A 23,399-nucleotide genomic window follows, 5' to 3' on the forward strand; every position below is an offset into this window, starting at 1 on the left:
CCCAGGCCCCATCCTTGTGACCTCTCTCTGAATCAAAGAACACCCTTTGAGTGCAGGAATACAGAAATACACAAATTTGTCTGGGCTTTTTTTCCCCTTTACATCCACCTCTTTCTTTCTCATGCTCTGGGTCTCCCAAAATGGAACCCAGAGTCTTCCATGTAGTGTACAATTATCCGGCACCCATATACCCATTATGTGCATGTGGCATACATTCAATGCACAGCACTACATCCTTCATGTATTGTAACAATCACAGGAACACTTGTGCCCAGCACATATAGATAACACATGCAGTACGCATCACTACCCACCAAACCGATGTAGGCCAAGGGAGTGTAAAGCATGCAGCAGCAGAACTTTAAATGAGTGAGACTAAAGGTCTCATCATGTGGCACAAGTAAAAAGAACATGTTTACTTCTACTGATTGCTAAACAGTATCCTGCCACCACCACACTGCTTAACTCCTGGTAAAGACAGAAGCCTTTTACCACTATGAAGGTAATGCTTCAGGCACCCCTCTGGGTCCAACCAGACCACATTCCATGAGACGGGCCTATGTCATGGTGCACACACGATCCATGTTTGCCTAAACAGCAAACAAAAATCAGCATTAGTGATCCAAACATCAGTACAGTTGGGACATTCAGGGCAAGGGTGCACATCCATTTGTAAATCTTACCGAGCATCTTCTGAGTATGGAAGCATGAGCCGGTAATGGCCTTGACCTAAGCTATCATGTTGAGACTCCTGTTGACGATGATCTCAATGTTCTTGGCGTCAGTGGTGGGTGCCATTACTAGCTCTGTTTGATTTTGGTCTTGGTGTTCAGCTTTAGATAGCTGGTCTTTATCCAGTGGGTGATTTCAGTCATGCAGGCATTGAACTTGATCTGGGTACTGAGTGTCTTATCCATGAGGGATGGAATGAGTTGTTTGCCATTGGCATAGGAGAGGATGTTGATGTCTTGCTGCTGGCCACTTTAAGCCATGTGAGGACCACCAGATGCCCTGAAAGATAGTGCAAGATGCCCAGGAGGCCATGGGGTCTATTGAGGGCACAGCAGAGGAGAAGGTTGGTACAGGGAGCCAGTGAAACCAACTTCCTGCAGGTTGCTATCGTTTTCAGGCTAGGAGGCCTGCTAAAATGCTCCTTGTGACTTGAACCTGCCACCTGGAGTAAAATAAGCCCACAATTGCTGAAATTGACCCATCCAGGCCAGCTCCCTTGCTAGCAGAGACAAAGCCAGCTGGGCGGACAGCTGTGTGTGAGCTGTGCTCCCCGCTTTTCCCTACCATGGGACCTGCCATGGGGGTGTTCCAGTTTGGACCGGGCACCCCCTAAAAGAAGCAAAGGAGGAACAAAATAACACAAGAAAAAGGATCACAGCTCTCTCGAAGCAGTGGGAGAGCTGCTCATAAAATATTTGCAGACCAATATTTGTGGGCCATGGAGAAAGAGTCGCATAATGGCCTGAGTGGCTTATTTTGCATATCTTTCATGATCGCTTAAGAAGGACAGAGTCACAAGCAACGGAGATTGTAGGGGCTGCAGAGAGTGCAGCAGTTCCCAGAGCACCTTTTTGAAAATGAAGCTGATGTTTCCCAGGTCCTACAATTCATGAACTAGGGACCCTTCATTATATTTCTAAGCACTTCTAAGGCTTTAACATTTGTTCTGAAGCCTGGGGGTGTAGCAATCTCTAGTGATTGGTTCTATGGCTGCATTCTATGTGGCCTTAAGGTGTTAGAGACTCAAACATGTTATTCTACTTTAAATGCTTTATTGGCAGTATATTGCTAAAGGTGGTTGTGATATACACTGCAGTGCATTAGTGACAATGATGACTGCATTTTAACATGGTTGATGGTTACAATGATATAATGATTGTTTATAGCATGAGGATTATTGGCCCTTCAATGTGGTAACTCTTGACAAAGCCATTAGGCTTGCCTTATATTATTGATGTGGTGACCTTTGACAAAACCAATAGGTTTACCCTATTTGATGTTGTGGCCCTTTGGCAAAACCAATAGGCCTAAAATATTGAAAGTAATTCCCCTCTTTATTGTAATGTTGTATCTGGTATGAGTGCAGGGAGGTAATGCGATTTTGGGGGTCATGACACGTTGGGGTCAAATGTGATTTCAGAATGTCAACAAAGGTATTCCTATCTACTTAAGGTATATATTAGTAAATTAACGTTCAGTATTTAGTAATAAGTGTAATAAATGTTCTTTTCCTTTCTGAAGAAAAAGCAACAACTAGATAATCATTTATTTAGTGTTAATATTATATTTTTAATATTATATGCCAGTGAACGGGGATTACTAGCCCACACCACCTCTCCTGCGTAGGACCTGGTCTACCCTGATACTCTGAAAGGGTCAAATGCTACAATTAGAAGCTTTGTCCCTAGTAAGGGGAAATTGTGAACCTATTACTTGTGCAGACCTCACATCTTGCACAACTAACTAGCCAATTTCTTACAATGGCTATACCTTGTATTTTATCCCAGCTCCTCCCATCTAGATCAGGTCTAGTTAAGGGTGTGTTTTTCATTCCTGGTTTCAGTTTTGTTTCCTGAGACAGTATCATGGTTTTGTTCTGATTCACACAATGTTCAACTGCCTTTGTGTAGATTGCAAAGAATTACATAAAATCATGGTAACTAATTTATATTATAATAATTTTAACCAACAATATTTAGACATCATAAACTGTCTTGAGAAATGTCTGGAAGCAAACAAAAAAATCTTTCAGTTAGACGAGCCTAGGATTTTAATGTTTGTTCATGTCCTCTATTCTGTTGTATGTGGAGTACTTTGTCCCAATGGTGAGGATCAACCTTATTTTATTCATGATCTACATGGCAAAGCTTTGAATCCTATCTTGATCAAAAACATCTTATTTTGCTTACTATGTTTGTTCTATTGTTTGTGCTTAGGCATGGAACTTCACTGGAAGGAGCTCATTTAGTACTATTGAATTTATTATTTTTTCTATCACATTTGCATAACATTGTTCTTGTTTAGCTAATTGTTTTAGCGATTATAATCTCCTTCCTGTAAATGTCTGAGAAATAGCTTATTTTCAAATGTTATGAGGACTTCAACTCTTGAAGTTACTGAAAATAAAGGCGTGTTTTTTAAGTGGGTCTCTGTTAATTCAACATTCCTGCTCTCTGATTTATTGAGCTCTAACTTGACAGAATTATTTTGTTTCTTATATGACCTTGCTAATGTCCTAGCAGTCCTGAAACAATTTATCACTGTCTTTGCTGCAAGAAAAAAACATTTGACAATCCCTTGCATCTTACCAAGGTTAGGTTGGTTAGATGGTTTGACACATCATGCCCCTGAGATCATAAATACCTTATGTCAGCTTTGAAAAATGCACCACGTTTAGAGATTTAGAGTACGAAAAAGCTCTACAAGTCAGGAAAGCATGTCTAAGGGAGGATGTTTAGGAGTCACTGTGGATACCCAGTGCCACAAATTGTGCATTTTTAAAGTTAATAATTCCCTTTTTTTTTTTTAAAGAGGCTACATCTTCTGGTTTGGTCACCTTGACTTATACAGATAGTTGAGTGGCACATTTTGTGGTGTTTATTCCATGCCTTAGTCAAATACATCAATGACCTCATCTGTGCATAAACCTTCCCTATTCTTGTGGGTTTTAGGTTTTTGGTGTCATCTGAGTTATTAACAGGAGCCCTGAATGTAAGTCCTCTCATTCAGTTGGGATTCAAATAGATATCTATAAAAATATTATTGATCTCTGTGCCACCGTTTTGGTAAATGTGTTGAACGGTGCCTTAGGTGCAGTTTGCCCCCATCCTGGTCCCACTATACGATATTCCCCATATTCAAACATGTTATAAGGTTGATCCTAAATGTTATTGCCTTATTGCCCTTTCAGATTTTATTAAGATCATGGGTAGAGTATTAATGGACATATATTAAACCTAGGTAGAGGACAACTCTATTCTTTTGGGCATTCAGTTTTAGTTTCTCTGTGAGTTGGGTACCACCAAATAGTGCCTGAATCTGTCTTTGCTAATTGATAAATATATTATGGCAAGGAAGGCTTCTTGAATCTAGCCTTTATGGATTTAAACAGTACATTTGATTGAGCTAATAACTCTGCGTTGTGGTCTATCATTCTATCTTTGGGTGTTGAGGAACCAATTGTTTGTTTTTAGAGATTTGCATTAGATGTAGGTCAAATGGGGAGTGCTCTGATTCTTTTACAATTGAGGCTGTCATCTGTCAAAGGTGTGTGTTGGAACCATTTTTTATTATTCTCTACATTAATGACTTTAAAGAAGCTTTGCTGGCTAGTGGTTGTTACATGTGGTAGTTGGATGCACAATCCATATCTGTACTATTGTACACTGGTGATGCTGTGCTCATAGCCAGATGAGCAAATGTGCTTCAAAAACCTCTGGACTCTTGTCTCTTTCATGGATCAACTAGACCTGAATACGATCCTGTCCAAAACATTTGTTATGCTTTAATTATCCAGGGCCACCAAAATCAGAACATATCTGATCCATGATGTTAAGATTAAAAAGGTCCAGACGGTCTCATATCTAGGATTCCCTCTGGATTGTGCAGGTAACACATCATTCGCTTAATGAGTGCACCACAATGGTGAGAGGAAGAAGGAACTACTATCACATGTCCTTCTTTACAAATGCACATTACACAAATAAATGTGATAGTTAGGTCATCACTATTCCAAATGTGTACTCGACACTAGCCACCCTAAATATGAATATCCAAAATATTGGAAGTAAAGGGTGTCTGCCTAGTATGAAGCGTGCCACCAAAGTGTGGATGAGGCTTTTACATCCAATAACTCAACACTTATATGTATGGGGGAGTGTTTGGAATGTCCATTTTCAGGTATCCCACTTGAAGAGAGATTAGACAGCAGTGAATCAAGAAACAAAATAAATCCTCATGTCCAGGCCATGTAGGCAGGAATAGAAAGAGTGTTGATTTTCTCTTGAATGGAGTTGTCACCAAGGATCTAAGAGGACATAGTCACCAAGGAGACCCTGCAGCGCCATTTATTGCACCCCAATTCTGGGAGGTCAAGAGCAATCCAGGGTGTGGTCTGAGGCAATGTTCCAGTCTCCTCCTGCAATGAGCCTGGTGAGCCCAAAGTCTATAAATAGAGGAGTCAACGGTCTATTGAGCTATATCTCATGTTTTTCACTTTCTGTAGTGGCCGTAATGCCAGGAATATCTTGCAGATTACATTCTTTGCAAGCAGGAAATCCACTGGTATTTATAGTTGTATCCATTATAATGAAAGGAGCCATGTTGCCTCAGTAGTTTCAATATTGTTTGCACCTGGTTGTGTGGTAGCCAGCCATCTATTCAGAAGGATTCAAACTGGAAGGCAACGCACTTGTTGGACCTTCTGCTTAATCTCAGAGCATGTAAAATATCTCCCTGACTTTACCATTAACAAGTAAGTGTGACTCGTTCAGAGAAATTCATTATTAAATGTATTGTTTATTTCAGGATCTGAGGCTAAGAAATTATTTATAGATAGTGGATTGTTTCTAACAGCTAAAGTGCTTTTCATATGTACAAATGCCAAATTATGATTCAGTAACTTGTTACCTAATTACTATTTGGTTTAGCAATTCGGTATTTGGAAGAGGCATGTTTAGGTCATGCCTTCCAAATAGTGATAACCATCCGCGAATGAGAAGGGGTCCCCAGAGAACCCCCTTCCCCTTTGAGAATGTAAAACAAAATGTTTTAAGAGAAGGCAGTGGTCCCATAGACAAATGCCTTCTCTTAAAAACTGAATCTTAAAAAATGAAACTTCAAAGTTTATTTTTTCCTTAAAAACAGGCTGCATTTAAAAACAAAACGTTTGCTATATTAAAAAGCAATCACAGACATGGTGGTCTGCCGGACCCCAGCAGGCCACCAACCCTGTGATGCTATCATTCCTAATGGGTTGAAAATTGTGAACTGCCTCATGAATATTCATGATTCAGGTCGATTTGCGACCCATTAGGATTCACTATTTAAAACCATAAGTTTTCTTACATTATGAGTTATGATTTCCTAGCTGCAATATGGTAAGAAATTGCAGTCCCTAAATTTTATTTAGGTGACCCAGTATTTTTAATCCTTTTAGATTCTAACAGAGCTGTACAGTAAATATTGCAGTGGAAGAGAAGAACTAAGGCCAACTTGTTTTTCGCAGATTTGCAAAAATTCAGTTCTTCAGTGCAAAAAATGTAAAAAATCATGTGATGGTTTATAGTAGTACCCTGCAGCATTACAGCCACTTGGCACTCATTCACAACTGAGTTATCATGCCATGAGTAAATGGCGCATTCCATGCTACTGCGAGAAAAAGAGTCCTTTAATAACGTAGTTTGTCCATCTTCAGTGGAGTTGACTCAAACAGTGACCATGCTGCTTAGGGCAAAGCTCCTCCCTCCCACCACCCCCTTACGTATTGCAATTAATTATTGATGAAGAAATAGGGATTTGCAGATTCACTTTTATCCACTTTAATGTAGAGGTCGAGATATTCATGTCCTCCTCACTACCTATCTAGTGCTCATACTAGAGGGATTCTCTTTGAGAAAATGACTTCAGGCTGCAAGGAAAGGGGTTCCCTTTCATATATTGACTTTAGGCTGCAAGGGAAGAGATTTCCTTGCAAACTGGAGTGTATTATTTTTTAGTATTAGTGACACGCATTGTGCCATGTGTCACTCAAATTTAAACTGAAAGCAGCCAAAGCCTAAAGCACCCTGCTGCTTGTATTCCCTTATCACCAATCATTATGGCAGAGGTACCAACTGCAAAGAGAAGAATTCTCTCTTTCCAGTGGTACTGCTCCCTAGTGGACCCCTGCTTGAGGAATGCCTTATTAAGGTGGTCCCAGAGAAGGGATCAACCCACTAGCCACAACGGATGGCATCAAAGCAGGAAGTGTCACTTGAGGTATGCTCAAGTGCCCCATCCCCCTAAAAAGTGAATTTCAGTCTTTTTGCCCATCTGGGCATGGTGATTGAGGGCTTTACCCCAAACTACCCTATCGGGGATCAGAAAGCCAACTAACCCCTCAAGTGTTATTTATTTTTTTATAAAACAGAATAAGATGGTAGCTGACCATTCCTGGCACTGGGCCAGACCTGTGACCCCCAAACTGTCAAACAGTCTTTCTGCTCCTCCTAGTGGCAGAAAGCCCACTAGCTGCCAGGGTTATTTAAGGCCAGCCCATGGTTGTGTCAGGCTGTACCACAATCTCTAAAATGTAGGCACTTCATCTGCTCCCCTCTTTAAATAAAGAGTAGGATTGAGATTGGGCCATACTTAAATTGAGTCACATTCACCACCCTGGTCTCCAGACATTCTTTTCCCTGGAGGATGGCAGGTTAGAGGGATTACCCCCAATCTGCCCTCTACAGGGGGTGGGGCAGGAAGCCTCCTAGGCCAGTGGGAACAGGAGACTAAAAAAAAAAAAAAGGATGGGAGCTGACTGTCCTAACATGGGGCTGCATCTCCTCAGTCATCAGTGTTACTGTATTTGTTTCTAGGGTACAGAGTGGGAAGGTAGAAATGTGGTTGTAATTTCCAATAATAGTAGATTTTCATTTTGTGACGTAATGTATATGTTACCCAGTTTAGAAAGATTCTAGTGTTCCCTGTAATCTAACCAATTGGTGTTCTGTTTCAAATCGGTTATTATAAAGATTTTAAAATGGTTTCTCAAGCCACCACTTAACAATTGAGCAGTTGTTTATGGGTGCTGTACCACTACAGTCAATTTAGTAGATTTAGGGGGATTATTGTCTATTTGCCTGAACAAACATTAGACCAATATATTCATTGAGAAACAATGTTCAACAGGTATGCCTATGGACATTTTTTCAAATGTAGAACTTTGATCATACTAAGATAGACTCCAAGCTTTTCATTTTCAGTGTGATACTATATACTGCTCACAAACTGTTAAATCTATGAGCGAGTGCTTGTGAATCTACAAAGTTCTATAGAGATTACTGAAGTCAGTTATTTAAACTAATAGTTCCACGATATCATCATCATTGCACACAGTGTGATTGACATGTCAGGTAAACAATGAATACTGAACAAGCATTTGTCTCCATAACATCTTGTGGAATGTTAACTCTACGCTTGTATTGCATTTGTAGACATGAACTTTTGGAAGAAGCACGCCGAAAAGGATTGCCCTTTGCTCAGTGGGATGGGCCTACTGTTGTTTCCTGGTTGGAGGTATGAATTATATATGTGCAGTGTGCAATATGGGAAATATGTACATTCACATCAACAAAAAAGTCACAATCCTATCTGTGGAGGTTGTAGGTTTGTATTTTAATAATCCCAATAGAGTTCTTGATCTTGGTACAGTAATGAAAGATTGCCTTGCACTATTCTTATTCCAATAACCCTTGAAGTTAACAAAATTTGGCATAATTCACCAACATTACTCAGACTTTCTGAGATTACTGTGTACCAGGGTAAGACATTAGGTGCTTCCAATGTAGGAAATTGTGTTATTGGTTATTGGAGGTGAAAGCTCCACTCAAGCAATAACCACAGTCATTGTCAGGATAAACCGCAAGAACAGAAATGTCACTAAATTAACGTGCTTAACCCTCTGGTAATTTGGCACAAATGGTTAGGGGAAGAAAATGGCAACTTTCTAAAAGTGGCATTTTCAGAATTGTGACTTAAAATCGAACTTTACTATTAAAGTGCAGGGGCTCCCCCTTTGGCACCCTGCACCCCGTCTACTCCAACCTTTACATGGCGGTGCTACCATCATGTAAAAGCTGGCAGAGAGGGGAGTCGTATTAGGACGGCCAGGACCACGAGTCCATCCTGTGGAGGAGAACTGGCGGTACCACCGCAGCACGACCACCACGGTCATAAAGTGGTGGTCAGACCACCACCAAAGGAGTCGGACCACCGCTTTGGCGGCAGTCAGACTACCACCGCGACCTTGACAGCCTGAAGACTGCCAGGGTCGTAATGACCACTATATCTCTGTATGCTCCAAATCAAAACTTATCACTTATTAAAATGCTGTTAGGTAACAATGGGGGAAATAGGCCTCACAGTAATGAAAAATGACTATAGATGTTTTTCACTTTCTTACTTTCTTTAGGGCCCATCCTATCTAAGGATATTAGAATGAAGGTTTAGGCTTGGCAAAAAGTTTATTTCGCCAGATTCAAACGGAAGTTTAAAACTGCATTACTGGCCAAAGAACAGACCTGAGGCTCACTAGTTGCATTAATTGTATGGGCCCTGGGTACATGTAATACCATTTACTAGAAACCTACAAGTAAACTAAATATGTCAATTAGGTGTAGGCCATTTTTACTATATTTTAGTAGGAGGGCAAGAAACACTTTAATGCTGGTTTGCAGTGGTAATGTTTGCAGAGTCCTATACGCTTGTAAAAACAAAAGCAGGGCAGTCCTGAGACACAAGGAGGGCTGTAGCCCACTAGTAGCATTTGTTTACAGTCCCTCGGTATGTGTGATGATATTTAAGAGGGGCTTAAAGGTACCAAAGGGTGTATACCAATTTTACCATATTTGGAAGGAAGAGTGCAAGCACTTTGCCACTGGTGAGCACGAGTAAGGTGTGTAGAGTCCGATTGAACAACAAAATTAGTCCCGTCAAAAATAGGGTAGTAATGGCACAATACCATGGAAAAGATGGCCATTTCCTACAGAAATAGTAAATGAATCAGTGCGCCAATGCTGCCTTAATTTAGAAAATTAATGCCAAAGTGGTGTGATCCGAAAGCACCAGTTCATTGACTGTGTTTTTCAAATCTCAGCTAGCTGTTTAATTCAGTAGTATTTGAAGAAAGATTTGCTTAATTCATTAATTTCTGTTTCCAAAACAATCAATTGCAGAATCAGTCCCCAGTTTGCCTCATAGTCATCTAGTACAGAATAGTTTGTACTTAACTTTCTGTTTAATACTTGCTTGTCAAACTTCCTGGTCCCAGAATCCTACCCCAGTGTACATAAAAGAATGAAAAATGTATTGTTATGTTGCATGGTAAATTAAACGTGGATCATCTTTCTAGCACTTCTACTTCTGCAATTAATATTATACATATATTAAAGTATCTTATTGCTGTGGAAGGTATTGTAGAATAGCAGTTGTGTCCATATTTCAAAATCTTAAAACTGCTCTCTTATCAGACTGCTGTTTAGTTTTCACTGTGTAAATGTGTCATCAGATTAAACTGAAATGTATCATCAATATAATTGGTGCTTATTGTTCGTGTCAGTATACTTTTATTTGTTGTATTACGAAAAGGAAGTTTCAAATGCCCGTTTGCTGTGGTTGTTGCTGAATTTCAATTTGTGATAATGATGCAAGAACTAGTTAAATTATTAAATCATGATCTAGAAAATATTGATAGTCTAACCCTTTGCACTATAATATAAGCCATGGCTGGCAACAAATGACACTGCGGAAGGGACTTTCAGTATGCATGACTGCAAATACTGCTAAATGAGGGAGGCAACTGTTATGAGAAAGTGCTTCTTTTTGGATGGTCACCTCATTTTTTAGACTGTGCTGTTGTTTTTATTATCTGCACGTGGACGCTGCTAACAAGGCCCCAGTGCATGTGCTGTGACCCCTAAAATATGATAAAAAGGCTACGTCATAATTGCCATGTTTAACTTTCCTTAACGGCCATAGAGTATTGTGTAGGGATGCACCTAGGGCATGGAAAGTTAAATGTTATCTCTGGACTGAAGCATTTATTACGCTATCAACTAGTATGAGAAGGAAAACGTGGCTGCAGGCCTACCATTGCAACCTGACTGCTTCAGTTTAACCCTATAGTGTCATCTGTCAAAATAAATAATCCTTTTGAAAGGAGAAAAATCTGCTTTTGAAATATTAACATATCACCCCTATTAGGCCATGTAGCTTAATAGGGGTATTTATTCAAAAGTGGGTTATATGTATAGAAATTTAATGTTGCCATGTCCCTACATTAACAAGCCACCAAAATATATTTTCACTGTGGAAGGCTCTGGCAATCCTAAAAGTAAAATTGAAGTACATACTAAAATATTATCTATGCTGTCCCAGGTAGGGACAAACTAAAAATGGTTCAACCACTATTTTTAATATTTATTAAAAATCTAATTCAATGGTAAAGTAACCTTTTCCTTGACTAAAGCTCTTAGAGACTAATTTGTTTCAGCCTGCCAGCAGCTGACCAACCAGTGCTTGATCTCAATGAGACATAAAAACTGCTCCCAGAGAAGGGGCAATGGCTTAGACTTAGTAAATGGGTGGAATGGATGTGGAGCATGTGAAACGTATTAGCTCAGTAAGGGCTGCTGTGGAAGTGCAAAGAGCTTCATTATCCTCAAAGGGACAGATGTGATGCCTGCTCATTCACAGTTAAGTGTAAAGGGAGGGAAGGCCTTTGTTCTTTAGGCCCTCAATAACCAGTTGGGAACCAGCCCGGTGGGGTGGAGAGCTAGTCCCAGAACCACTTTGGTATAGATGGGAGTTCTTCATTTCCCTAGACACAACACAGACTAGCCCATAGGCTCCTTTCAGGGATAGAATGCCTGTTCTATCCTGGCAGACCCTTCAGGATATCATGATTTTGTGATTTGCAAAACAAATTGCAAAATCAGCACATTGTAGAACTACCACAATGTTTACAAATGTGTCCACCTAATTTATTGGCTATGTGACGCTGCTGAGCCACTAAAGGGAGGGTAAGCAAAAGGGTAGCAGGCAGCAGGGGTGTTACCTTTGTCTGCTGCATGCCTTTCAGATGCACAGAGCCTCCTCCTGTGCAATTAGCCTGCAGTCCACCTCACACTTGTGCCCCCTGTTGACTCTGGAGGCCAAAGGCTCTTCTGCTTCCTACCCTGCACTGCACTCCTCTCTCTCAGCCCCTTGCTGTCTCCTGGTAATATCCCTAACACCCCCCATGTCTCCTCTTTTTCTTTTGCATTTTTATATGCCACCAATCTTGATTGCTGCCCAGCCTCTGCTGCCCTGCACACACAGGTTGTCTGATGCCAGAAAGAGCAGGTTTCACACTGCTCTCTTTGGCATCAGACAAATCGAGGCAATGTGCTGCTGGAGACTGTGCAAGGTTACAGATTGTGACATAGTACAGTCTCCAGCAGTGATAGAGCACAGGCCTTGTAGTAATTTTGTGACAGGCACATTTTCTGGCCACTGCTTAAAATACCATGAATTTTGAGGTTTTGGGTAACAAAATTTGCTTTATTTGGCTGCCAAATGTGCCATAGAAAGCCACAAAATCCTGGGGGGACCTTCCTGGGTTCCCTAAAGAACAGTGCATGCTGGGCCGGTTTGCAATAAACCAAAGAGGTTGTGCTGCAAATGTGGGTAGGGTTACCTCTAGACTCTTTTTCCTTATTGGTTAGTGAGTGTCCAGTAGTCACCTCCACCCACTGAGAACTGAAACTGCTGTTTGAAAGTTGTTAGGTGACCTCAAGGATTGACCTCCTCTGTGACTATAGGGACATCATCATTTGCTAGTGGCATATTTCTACAAAGACCAGTTGACCAGTTACCTTTGGACCCTCACTAGAACCTGTTGATGGCCTGAGTTGCGGCTCATGTAACTCATACCCTGGGACCCTTGGCTCTGTCCAATTGGAATTTTCTAATATACTCTAAAATGTTGGGACTTGGAACAATTTTGGAATTCCAAGAATTCTGGAGTGTAAACAGAACCTTGCGGTAAAGGTGTCTGATTTTGATACAACTTTGTCAGCTGTAGCTCCAGGCTTGCCCTGCTGGAGAATTTTCAGCTCCTTTAAAAATGACCAAATCCAAAGGTAGAAACTTAGACTGTGTGAAGGCATGAAGAGTATCTATCCTACTGCAAGGCTTCATCACCTTGCTCCGCTGGAGGTTGTCAACTTCCATTTCAGATACTAAGTCCAAAAGTAAAATGTTTGAACAGAACAAACCTGCTTGGTGTATCTGATCAAGTTGTCCTGAAACCACTCCTTTGTCCCAGTCAATTGCAAATAGTGACTATTGGTTGGTACTTCATTTTTTGTTTAAATATTTAAAAAATCATGCCTCCAGTTCCATAAATTGGATTTTTTGTTTTTTTTGGTGTAACTTTGTTTTACGTTTTTCTCTGTTTTTATCAATGTTTTATTGTGTTTTGATTTTGACTTATTAACTATTTTGGTACTTCTAAATGCCTCGCACATTTTCTCTAGGTTAAACCTGTCTGACCTGTGCCATAGCTGCCAGAGGTTAAGCTCAAGTTTACATTACTGAACTTTTTGCCAGGACCTAACAGCTTGGCAACTTTATTACTTGTGATAGACTACCATTATCCTAAATATTAAACTATTTACTCACAACTGTGTTGAATTCTATATGCCCTTAAATAATTATAAATTGCCTCACAAAAATCTGAAATCTTTGTGTTATAAGGAATATATTATCAATTTAAAAAGAATATTAAAAACCCAACACATTTAAACTCAGCTCTCATGCCCAGTAGTTCAAATCCATTTTCAAGAAGTGCTGTTTATAGTTATATGAGCAAATAAACATCATTAAAGAATGGCCAGTGATGGCCTAAAAGATTTCCCTTTTTTAAATAGTGCCAATGAATGTTTATAGATATAGAAACAACATCCTTTTTAATATACCTTTAGAGCTGGCTATGCTAAAAGCCTTGTAAAGCCAAGTCAATATTCCATTGACAAAAACAGTATTGATAGCCTTCTTAATTGTACGTCTAACCTTCCAGTGGTTTTAAAATAGCATGCCAATGTGGAATTAAAATCTTTGCTGATGATTGAGCATTGCTTTACATAAATTGATTAGTTGGTAACAGTTTTAGACATTTCCAAAGATTGTGCAGGGGATTCAGCATTTACCATTTTCTTTGGGAGTATTCATTGGTTACAGGAGTGCAGAGCTGGAAATAATATTTTATGTAATTTAACTCTTCTAGTCTGTGCTCTTCGTCCCCCTTGTCCTTTCTGAGTATCTTGTAAATCAAAAGATGATAGCAATAAAAAGATATATGTGACATTAGCATCAATGCTTTTAGAAATGCATATACTAATCCTAGAAAAGAATTGTACCATCATTCTGCTGAATGTCTTACTCTCCTCTCTGCTTGCTGTATGTAGAAGTCAACTATGGTCATAATGAACTGTGTGTCTGTTCCCACAGTCCTACTAGAACCATGTGGTGTGAGAAGTTTGTTCAGGAATCTATGCCTACTAGAAGTAGAAAAGAAACAGTATTTTTTGTGAATGTTCACCTGTATTTCAAAAGTTCAAGGTGTGGAGTTTAATAAAAGTTTAATTTAACCCACTGTGATGAGGAATCTGACAAGAATGACAAAGTATTTTTTCTTAATTTGAACAGCAGTATTCTACTCATATACTATTAACCTTTTTAGTGCCGGTGTTGGCGGATGCCTGCACTCCCTTCCCATTGTGTCTGTCGGCCACCAATGCTGGGGAGAGCTTCAAATGACTCTCTGGTGTTCAAACCATGTTGGTTCCTTTTTAATTTTTAGAGTTTGAGCTGCTGTGGAAGAGCTTTTTTGTTGTTGAAATGATAATCGGCAGGCCTGGCGTAATTTCCACTCAAAGTGAAAGTGAAATTAACTGGTCACCTCATTTCACTTTCACTGAATCGGTGCTTGGGGCATATCTCAGCCCCGAGCACCAACTTGTATGGGGGGGTGTATCAGGACAGTGACTTTCAAGCAAGGACCCACCCACTAGGCAACAGAGATCTTTATTGCAGGGGAGCTGCTCCCCCTTGGTCACTGACCTGTGCTCCACCCTCCTCTGAGTACATCATTCAAATCTTTCTGGCCAACTGGAGAGGTGAATGAGGGTGTACACCCCTCAATATGGCCGGGCGGGGTTCGGAAAGCCCACTAGACACCAGGGTTGTTAAGACAATTGTATTTTTTGGCGGTGGGGAAGCGGCCCCCTTGGGCACGGGCCTGTCGTCCCTCAGTTCCCTATGGGATGTTCACCCCGAGTCTGCCACCCCGGGGCTGCAAAAAGGCCACTAGACACCAGGGATTTTTTGATTGTTGGTTTTTTGGGGGGAGGATGGTGCCCCTCCTTCCCGCCCCAACCGGGAGTGGGCCTGTGCCTCACCTCACCCTGGGCTCCATTATTTGATCTTTTCCTTTTGCATGCACTAGGCCCAGTCACACAAATGAGGTAGCATTTTTATTGGAACAAGTTGGGGAAAATTGATTGGTAGGAATTTTGTGGATCTCTGCAATCATGCAAGTTTACATCACAGAAAAGCAAGGAAAATGTGCAAATTTAGGCAAGGTCTAAAGTTTGCAGGACATTGTGGGTGAAAAGCAATTGTGGGACCCATGCAAGACACACTACCCTGGAATCACTTTGGTATCTAGTTTTTAGAAAGGTCTGGGTTTGGAAGGTTTTCCTGGGCAGCAGTAAAACCCAGGCCCAAATATCGCAGCTACCCCCATTACCAAATCAGGTCATTTTTCGACAGAAAATGTAGATATCTCCACAATGCATTTTGGTCCCTTTCCTGTTGCCGGTGCTAGGCCTGATCACACAAGAGAGGTACCATTTTTATCAGGAGACTTGGGAGAATGCTGGATGGTAGGGAATTTGTGGCTCCCGACAGATTCCAGAACTTTCTGACACAGAAATTTAAGGAAAGTGTGCATTTTTAGAAGAAGTTTTAGATTTGCAAGGGCTTCTGTGTAAAACAAAACCTGTTGAGACCCACACAAGTCTCACCACCCTAGACACCCCTGGTTATCTTATTTACAGGAAGCTGCATGTTGACAGGTTTTCCTCAATGCCGGGAGATCCAGAGCCTGAATTAGGCAGCCGCCAATATTGCAGAAAAGGGTTGGTTTTTCAGTGGAAAAATTTGATCCATCCATGATGCATTTTTTCCTGTCACTGACATGTCGCTAAGTCACAAAAGTGAGGTATCATGTTTTATCCGGAGTCTACGGGCAACACTGGGTGGTTAGAAATTTGTGGATAGCTGCAGATTCCAGAAATTTCTGTCACAAAAATATAAGGGAAAATAGGTGTTTTTGGCAACGTTTGAGATTTGCAAGGGCTTCTGGGTCACAAACCTGGTGAGAGCCATAAATGTCTTGCCAATCTACACACTCCTGTGTGTCTAGTTTTCAGAAATGTGCAAGTTTGGTAGGTTTCTCTGGGTGCTGGCTGAGCTAGTTAAAGCCAAAATTCAGAAGCCACCAACAATGCAGAAAAGGCTTGGTTTAGGGGTGGAAAAAAATGATCTGTCCGTGTTGCTTTTGGGCCTTTTCAGGTCACTAGCACTAGGCCCACCTACAGAAGTGAGGTACAATTTTTATTGAAAGACTTTGGGGGGAACACTGGGTAAAAGAAAATGTGTGGCTTTCCACAGATTCCAGAACTTTCCATCACAGAAATATGAGGAAAATGTATGTTTTCAGGGGCAATTTGTAATTTGCAAGGGCTTCTGGGTAACAACATATCATTAGAACCACACAAGTCACACCACCCTGGAAAGCTCCAGCTGTTTAGTTTACAGAAATGTCTTGTTATGGTTGGTTTTCCTTGGTGACAGCTTAGATGGGCCCTAGAATCTACAGCAACCCCATTGTGAAAAATGACTCTGCTGGGTAAAATATAATGCCTACAGGTTTAGTTTGGGGGTGTATTGTGTTACAGAAGCTAGGCCAAGCCACACATGAGGCACCATTTTTATCAGAAGACATGTGGAAATGCAAAATAGCAGAACATTTGCCATTTCCGATTTCATTTCTCTGCATTTGTGCCTTTTAAATGTAAGCCAATGCGCTTGAAAGAAGACATTTTGCAAAATGCCTTCTGAATCACAGTATCTGGTGTACATTTCATAAAAACATAGGTTTCCTTCACAGCCATGTTTCATTCTTTACATTTTACCATATGAATTACTCTATTTTCGCCACACAAGAAAAAAAAACATTGGAAGGTGCAGTTCAGTTAATGACTCTGTGTACCTCGGGCTGTTGAAGAACCTACAAACTCCATATATCCCCACAATCTGATTGAATAGATGTAACAGTATCTTGCGTTTGTAAATTAGCCATTGTGACAAGAGGTTACAGATGAAAATGATGTCACAAACAGGTGGTTTCCCTACTAATTTTCAATTGGTTTTCCTACCAACTTTCAATATTTTTTATTTCAACAGTTATTTTTCTTTAGGAAATCCTTGAGGGGGTCTATGGAAATGACCCCTGGCTGAATTCAGAATGTTATGTTATTTTCAGAAATGTGTAGATTTCTGGAATGACCCATGGATTCACAGCTGTTTCCACCATTAATTGAAAGTAGGTTAAAAGCACAAAAATTAGGAAACATGGACTACTGCTTAGAAAAATGCCAAAACTATGCAAAAAATGTTTTTTGATTCAGCTCTGCTTGTTACTGAGAGCTGGGAAGTTGGTGATCTTAGCAAAGCAAGCCTTTTGTTGATGCCGTTTTTAGGGAAATAAGAAACTTTGTCCCACTTTTCCAAAAGCCTCAAAATGTAGCTATATCTTGACTGTTTTCTCAGTCCCGTCCTTGGAAATCCACAAACCCTGGGTACCTTCAGGAATCTGATGATGTTTGGGGAAAAAAAAGACACAAGTTTGGCGTGGATACCTTATGTGGAAAAAGTTATGGAGGTGTTAAGTGCAAAGTATCCCAGATAGCAATAAAAAAGGCTCAGCACTGGGGTGGATAAGCCTTAGCAGTTAAGAGGTTAAATGCATCATGTAAACTACCTGTAACCTATACCCTGCAACTTAGAACAGGTAATGCAAACTTATTTGCTATTCAAACACCAAGGTGTATTTAGTTAGTGAGGTTGCAGGTTCCTCCAGATTAATTCTACATTAAGTGCAACATTTGCATAGCACAGCACTGTCACCCCTAGGGGTATCTGCATGCTGTGGGTGTGGCGTCTCTGTTGAAAAGTCAGGCCTTGAGTTTCTTTCTGAAGTCCGCAAGGGAGGTTGTTGCTCAGTGGTGAAGGGACAGGTTGTTCCAGGTATTGGCGGCGGTGTAGGAGAAGGTGCGGCAACAGTTGCAGCTGCAACGGATGCAAGGATTGTGCACAAGGGCTAGTGAGGCGGATCACAGGTGTTTTGGGGTAGATGGAAGTTCAGTCGATGGTTGATGTAGGTCGGTCCCTGATCGTGTAGGGCTTTGTAAGCAAACATGAGAATCTTGAACTGGCATCTCTTCTAGATTAGAATGAGGGGTGATGTGGGTTCATTTGGGGAGGTTCAGGATGAGTCTGGCTGCTGCATCCTGTATGGTCTGGAGTCTTCTGAGCAGGTAGGTGGAGAAGCTAGCATAGAGAGCATTGCCATAGTCAAGGCGGTTGGTTACGAGGGCCTGAGTGACAATCTTTCTAGTGTTAAGTGGGATCCACCTGAAGATTCCGCAGAGCGTGCACAGGGTGTGGAAGCAGGAGGAGACCATTGCATTGACTTGTGATTTCATGGTTAGTTTGCTGTCCAGGATGATGCCTAGGTTGTATTGGTGTGGGTGTTGGTCCGAGTTCTGCTGGCCATCCGCTGTGGTCCCATATGGAAGTGTTCTTCCCAAAGATCAGAACTTCTGTCTTGTCGGAGTTGAGTTTAAAGCAGTTATCTCTCATTCAGTTGGCTAGGTTGGTCATGGTGTTGCAGGAGCTGAGTCTGGTGGTAGAAGTGCCTTCAATGAGCAAGAGGATAAGGTGACTGTCATCTGCATAGGAAATTATGTTTAGGACGTAGGATCCGACTATGTCTGCAAGGTGGGTCATGTAGGTGTCGAACAAGGTGGGACTAAGGGATTATTTTAGGGGTACGCTGCATATGATGTCCTTGGGTTCAGAGTGAAGGGGGGAGTATGATCTGAGTGCATCCTGAGAGGAAGGAGGTGACCCATTTCAGGTTATTTTGCTGTATGCCAATGTTATAGAGTCTGTTGATGAGGGTGTGATAGGAGACTGTGTTGAACGCAGCAAAGAGGTCAAGAAGGATCAGGGCCACTACTTTTCTGCGGTTGAGGAGGGTTCTTATGTCATCTGTGGCAGTGATCAGGTGGTTTTGGTGCTGTGGTTGGCACAGAATCCTGATTGGGAGGCGCCAAGTAGGTTATTTTGTTCCAGGTATTCAGTGAGCTGGTAGCTGATGGCCTCCTCGAGTACTTTGACCGGGTAAGGTAGCAGTAACAATTACAGTTTGCATTCACTTGGAAGGTCATACTAAGTGTGCAATTGTCCTTTACAATTAGCATCATTTTTGCAAATACTGCCAACAAGATATGACCCCTGCCTTTGTGAGGTTTGCATAGCATTTAGTGTACACAAAGGATTGGGTTTGATGAGGTGGCTATAGATGTTTTGCTGGGTCACAAAGCATTGCAATAATAAATATAAAGAGAATAGCTCAGAGTTTAAATGGGGATGTGATTGAGTCTGTATTTTTGTACTTTAAATCTCAAGGAAGAGTCTGACCTGTAGTCTGGGTACAAAGTAAGAGAATGCCTCCACATGATCTTTCTATGCTGGGGTTTACAAAAGCTGTGAGGCTCGGTAACAGAGCATAGCTTGTGGTTTTCTACTGCAATAAATGGTACCAATGCTGAGTGTAATGGAGTACTTTAAAGGTGCACTATCTTGAGTATTGGGGTCAGTGTTGCTTATTTTAATAACATATCATGTGGCCTGTAATGAATTGTGGTGCAATTGGGTTCCGCCCATTCAGTATGCCTGGATTGTTTTTGCATTTTCGATCACCTAGTTTTAGGCTCTTTACTGTTGATGAGCATTACTACATGTGCTGCACCCATGGTAATCGCATGGCAAATGGACTGAGCGTGTTTACCACCAGTGTCACCTTTTAAGATAAGGCGGCTGTGACACAGCAAGAGTAAGGGCCACTTAGCTGTTTATTTGTGTGCACACGCATGTGGGCTACACGTGTGAGACTACTGTTGTGCACAGCCCGGTAACTGTGCACAGGTAGCCTGGTGCAGTGGGGATTCTGCAGGATTAGCTATTGACCTGGGATAGGCCTTATAATGTTAGTGTACACTAACAGGGAAAGTCAGTGTGATTTACTGTTTTGTCTGTAATGACACTTTATTATACACATAGTGCAGTTTTGCTTCCCTTTAGACTACAGAGACCAGTGATGTATTGAATTGGGTTGTGATCTGTGCTTGTGTTCCACAAAGATATCTGTACATTTTATGGGTCATCCAGAATTGTCACATTTCTCTGGCTCAGTTCAGGATCAGAGTCCAGGACTTTTATCACTCTGCTGTGTCCAGTCAATTACATCTTTCTGCAGCATCAGGAACAAAGCCTTCCCCAGAAAAATGGAGCAATTAACAGTGCTTCACTCAGCTCCTGAGGACGAAAGGGACGAAGAGGAATGATCTGCATCAATCAGTCAGCTGTCACATTGTACAAAGGATGCCCCCCCCCCCACTGAAAAAAGAAGGGTGCCCAGACCAATGGTGCAAACACAGGAGAGGGGGCTTCCCTTTGAAAATATAGTGAGAAATACCCTTTTAGTGATGTTAGTGAGGGGCAAGGTTAAGGTCCCCAGAGGAGATGTGACTAGTGACTCCAAGATGATACCACTTTGAACTTTTCCAGCATGTTGTGCAGGAGGGTAGGGACAGAGGTGGAGATGTAATGTGGTGCCCTGGGATTGGCCTGGGATGTCTGGCTTCTGCAACCTTCTGCTCCCCTTTTAAAATTCTTGCACAGGGGGGAGACTCTCTCTTGCCTTGCAATTTCTCTTTTGGACCCTGGGGTTGCCATGCAGGATTGTAAGGAGTAACACTATGATGCCCAGAAAGGGCTGTGGAATCTGTCCAATTGACCTCAGGACCTGTGAGTGTCCTCAAAGGCCAGTGAGACTGGCCCACTTACACTCCATGAGGACTAGTTGCGGGAAAGCCCTGGACTTCTGGGGCCCAGAAACCAACACACAGAAGGCAGGCTGGCTCAGGGAGCCAGGAAAACCATCTCCCTCAGGACTGCCCCACTTTGGAGGTGAAGAAGTCTGCTTGAACTGCCCCTAGTGGCTAGAGCTTGCCACCAAGAGCAAAATGAGCCTAGGATCATCAGAAATTGCCCCAACATGGTCAGAGTTATGGCAGGTTGATGTTTGGTGACCTTTGACCTTTTAGCCAACGAAGCATGTGGGATGTCTCTTCCATTTTCTTAATTTACCCCTGGGGTGGGCCAGGGTTTGGAGGTCACCAAAGGATTTATATAATTACTTCCTCAGGAAGGTGGCGTGCTTAGAACCTCCTCCCCAGACACACTACTGGTCCAGAGACCCCATCCCTCAGGTCATTTTTACTGAGAAGTGGGCTGGGATAACATCCCCAGCCCCCAAAGCAAAGGGAGTATGGAGGAGCACCGTCATCCCGCCATCCCCCAGGTGGTGATGGCTTTGTCCTCACTCCCCGTGGTGGTGTCTAGGGAAGGCCGATGGCTACTACAGAAGCTTAGAAATTGTAGTAATATTATACAAGGTCCAGTGTTCGCCCCCTGTTAAGCGTGCCCATATTTACTGTGGATAGTTCACTCATCGAGGTTTGGACCTTCCATTCCTGGATATCATTAGTTTATAGAGAGCTTTAAGTCCATCATTGGATTAAAAGGCTATAGAGTTTTTCACTGCCTATATAATTGATATTTTTATTAGTAGTGAGTATTTCATTAATGTTTAGATATTCCACTAGCTACAAGTGCAGAAGTCAGCCACTTTGTGGTCTTGTGCATTCCCCAGACGTTGTCTGCGTACGTCCTCATAAAAATTTAACCCTGGACAAGAGGTTTTCCCAGTGTCAACTTCCTCTACTCACTCAACGTCTGAGAAGGGAATGATCTTGGATGAGCTGACATGTTCCGTGGTGGTGACGGTTGTCTTGATGTTATCATATTTGTTTGCCAAACTTTGTACCCTTCCTAGTTGGTAATCCGTTAGGTCTTATCTAAATTTTATATTTTTCCTCTTTTTGTGTAATTGACAATAATAAATACAATGGGCCAGATTCACAAAGAAATAAGTAAGTATACACTCCTAGGGTCCATATGTCCGTGCATAGGTGTTGATATACTTGATTTTGGAACTCACCAAATTTAGCAGGTTAGGCATCAAACCTAAATAGTCACATATTTCTGAGCATACTTCTGGAAAGTGTTTAATTAATTAGCACATCCAGCAACAGTTAGACGCTTGTGCATGCACAATTGTATATGGTGCATAATTATGCCTGGGACATTCAATCACATTTGTCCGCTGGCATTTGTTTCTGTACTATTACAAATTAAAATATTTTTCCTATTAGAGAAGCCCTCCCTATCAACCTCAACAATGAGGGGATTTTCTACTCTATTTTCCACACTGGAAAGAGCTTTACTCCTGCTTTGTTTTAAGAGTACATTTCTAATACTTTGCATTGTAGGAATGGATCAGACATTTGAATGCCCAGAATATTGTGTATACAGTATACTCATAAGCCATTCCAGCTCCACGGGGGCCACCCAATGCCCACTATCCGCCTGAATAAGTAAATTTATGTGAGTACATCATTTTATGAATAAACAACTTTGAAAATTTCAAGAATAATTTTGCTCTAGAAGAAAATGACATTAACTCATGTAAGTCGAATTGCGGGAACATTAACTAAGAAAATGTTCTGCCAGAATCACAAAATTCATTCCTGATCCTCTGAGAAATCCCACAGCTATTACAAGTTCCAATACTGCAAAGAATCACACCTTGCAGTCACTCTATTTCACACTCTTATAACAGCGACACCCTCTTAACTCTTTACTTTGTCAGATATAAATATATTAATAGGTAGACCTATAAAAACCTAGATAAACAATCTATAAATTTAACATAAAATCACCTTAATATTGGGCTAAATCGTATGGAAGATACAATGCTAAAAATAGTTTGACTCGTCTATGCTAAATTTCTTCTTTACAAAATACACACACAAACTAACTTACGGAACTAGAGTGCACAATTGCTACACATATACATAGAGAGCTTTGCAACGTATCCCCCCCTCACATATACAAAACTAATGTTGTCTTTTTATAATAATTTTTACTGTCATTTACATTCTCTGGAGACGTCTTTTGATTATATAAATCTCTTAAATACACCATTAAATTGAGAAAGAATGTGCATGCTATATTTTATGCACGTTTTGTAAAAAAGTAGAATTTGCTAATTCAGTCGGAAATTGGTTGCTTTAAATCAAATGGATAAAAAGTTACTCATGGCTATCTATGAG

At 41.2% G+C, this 23,399-nt stretch overlaps 1 protein-coding gene across 6 annotated transcripts in view; it reads left to right on the forward strand.

The window, feature by feature from the left end:
- PPFIA2 (PTPRF interacting protein alpha 2) overlaps window positions 1–23,399 on the forward strand; it is a 1,804,029-nt gene that overhangs the window by 1,563,387 nt on the left and 217,243 nt on the right. For all 6 annotated transcript variants that reach the window (XM_069228760.1, XM_069228762.1, XM_069228763.1 and 3 more), the window contains one exon: window positions 8,205–8,286. In XM_069228760.1, coding sequence (XP_069084861.1) covers window positions 8,205–8,286 — 82 coding nt within the window. The remainder of the gene's footprint in view (window positions 1–8,204; window positions 8,287–23,399) is intronic.

This window comes from Pleurodeles waltl, chromosome 4_1, assembly GCF_031143425.1.
Source record: "Pleurodeles waltl isolate 20211129_DDA chromosome 4_1, aPleWal1.hap1.20221129, whole genome shotgun sequence".
Classification (NCBI taxonomy): domain Eukaryota; kingdom Metazoa; phylum Chordata; class Amphibia; order Caudata; family Salamandridae; genus Pleurodeles; species Pleurodeles waltl.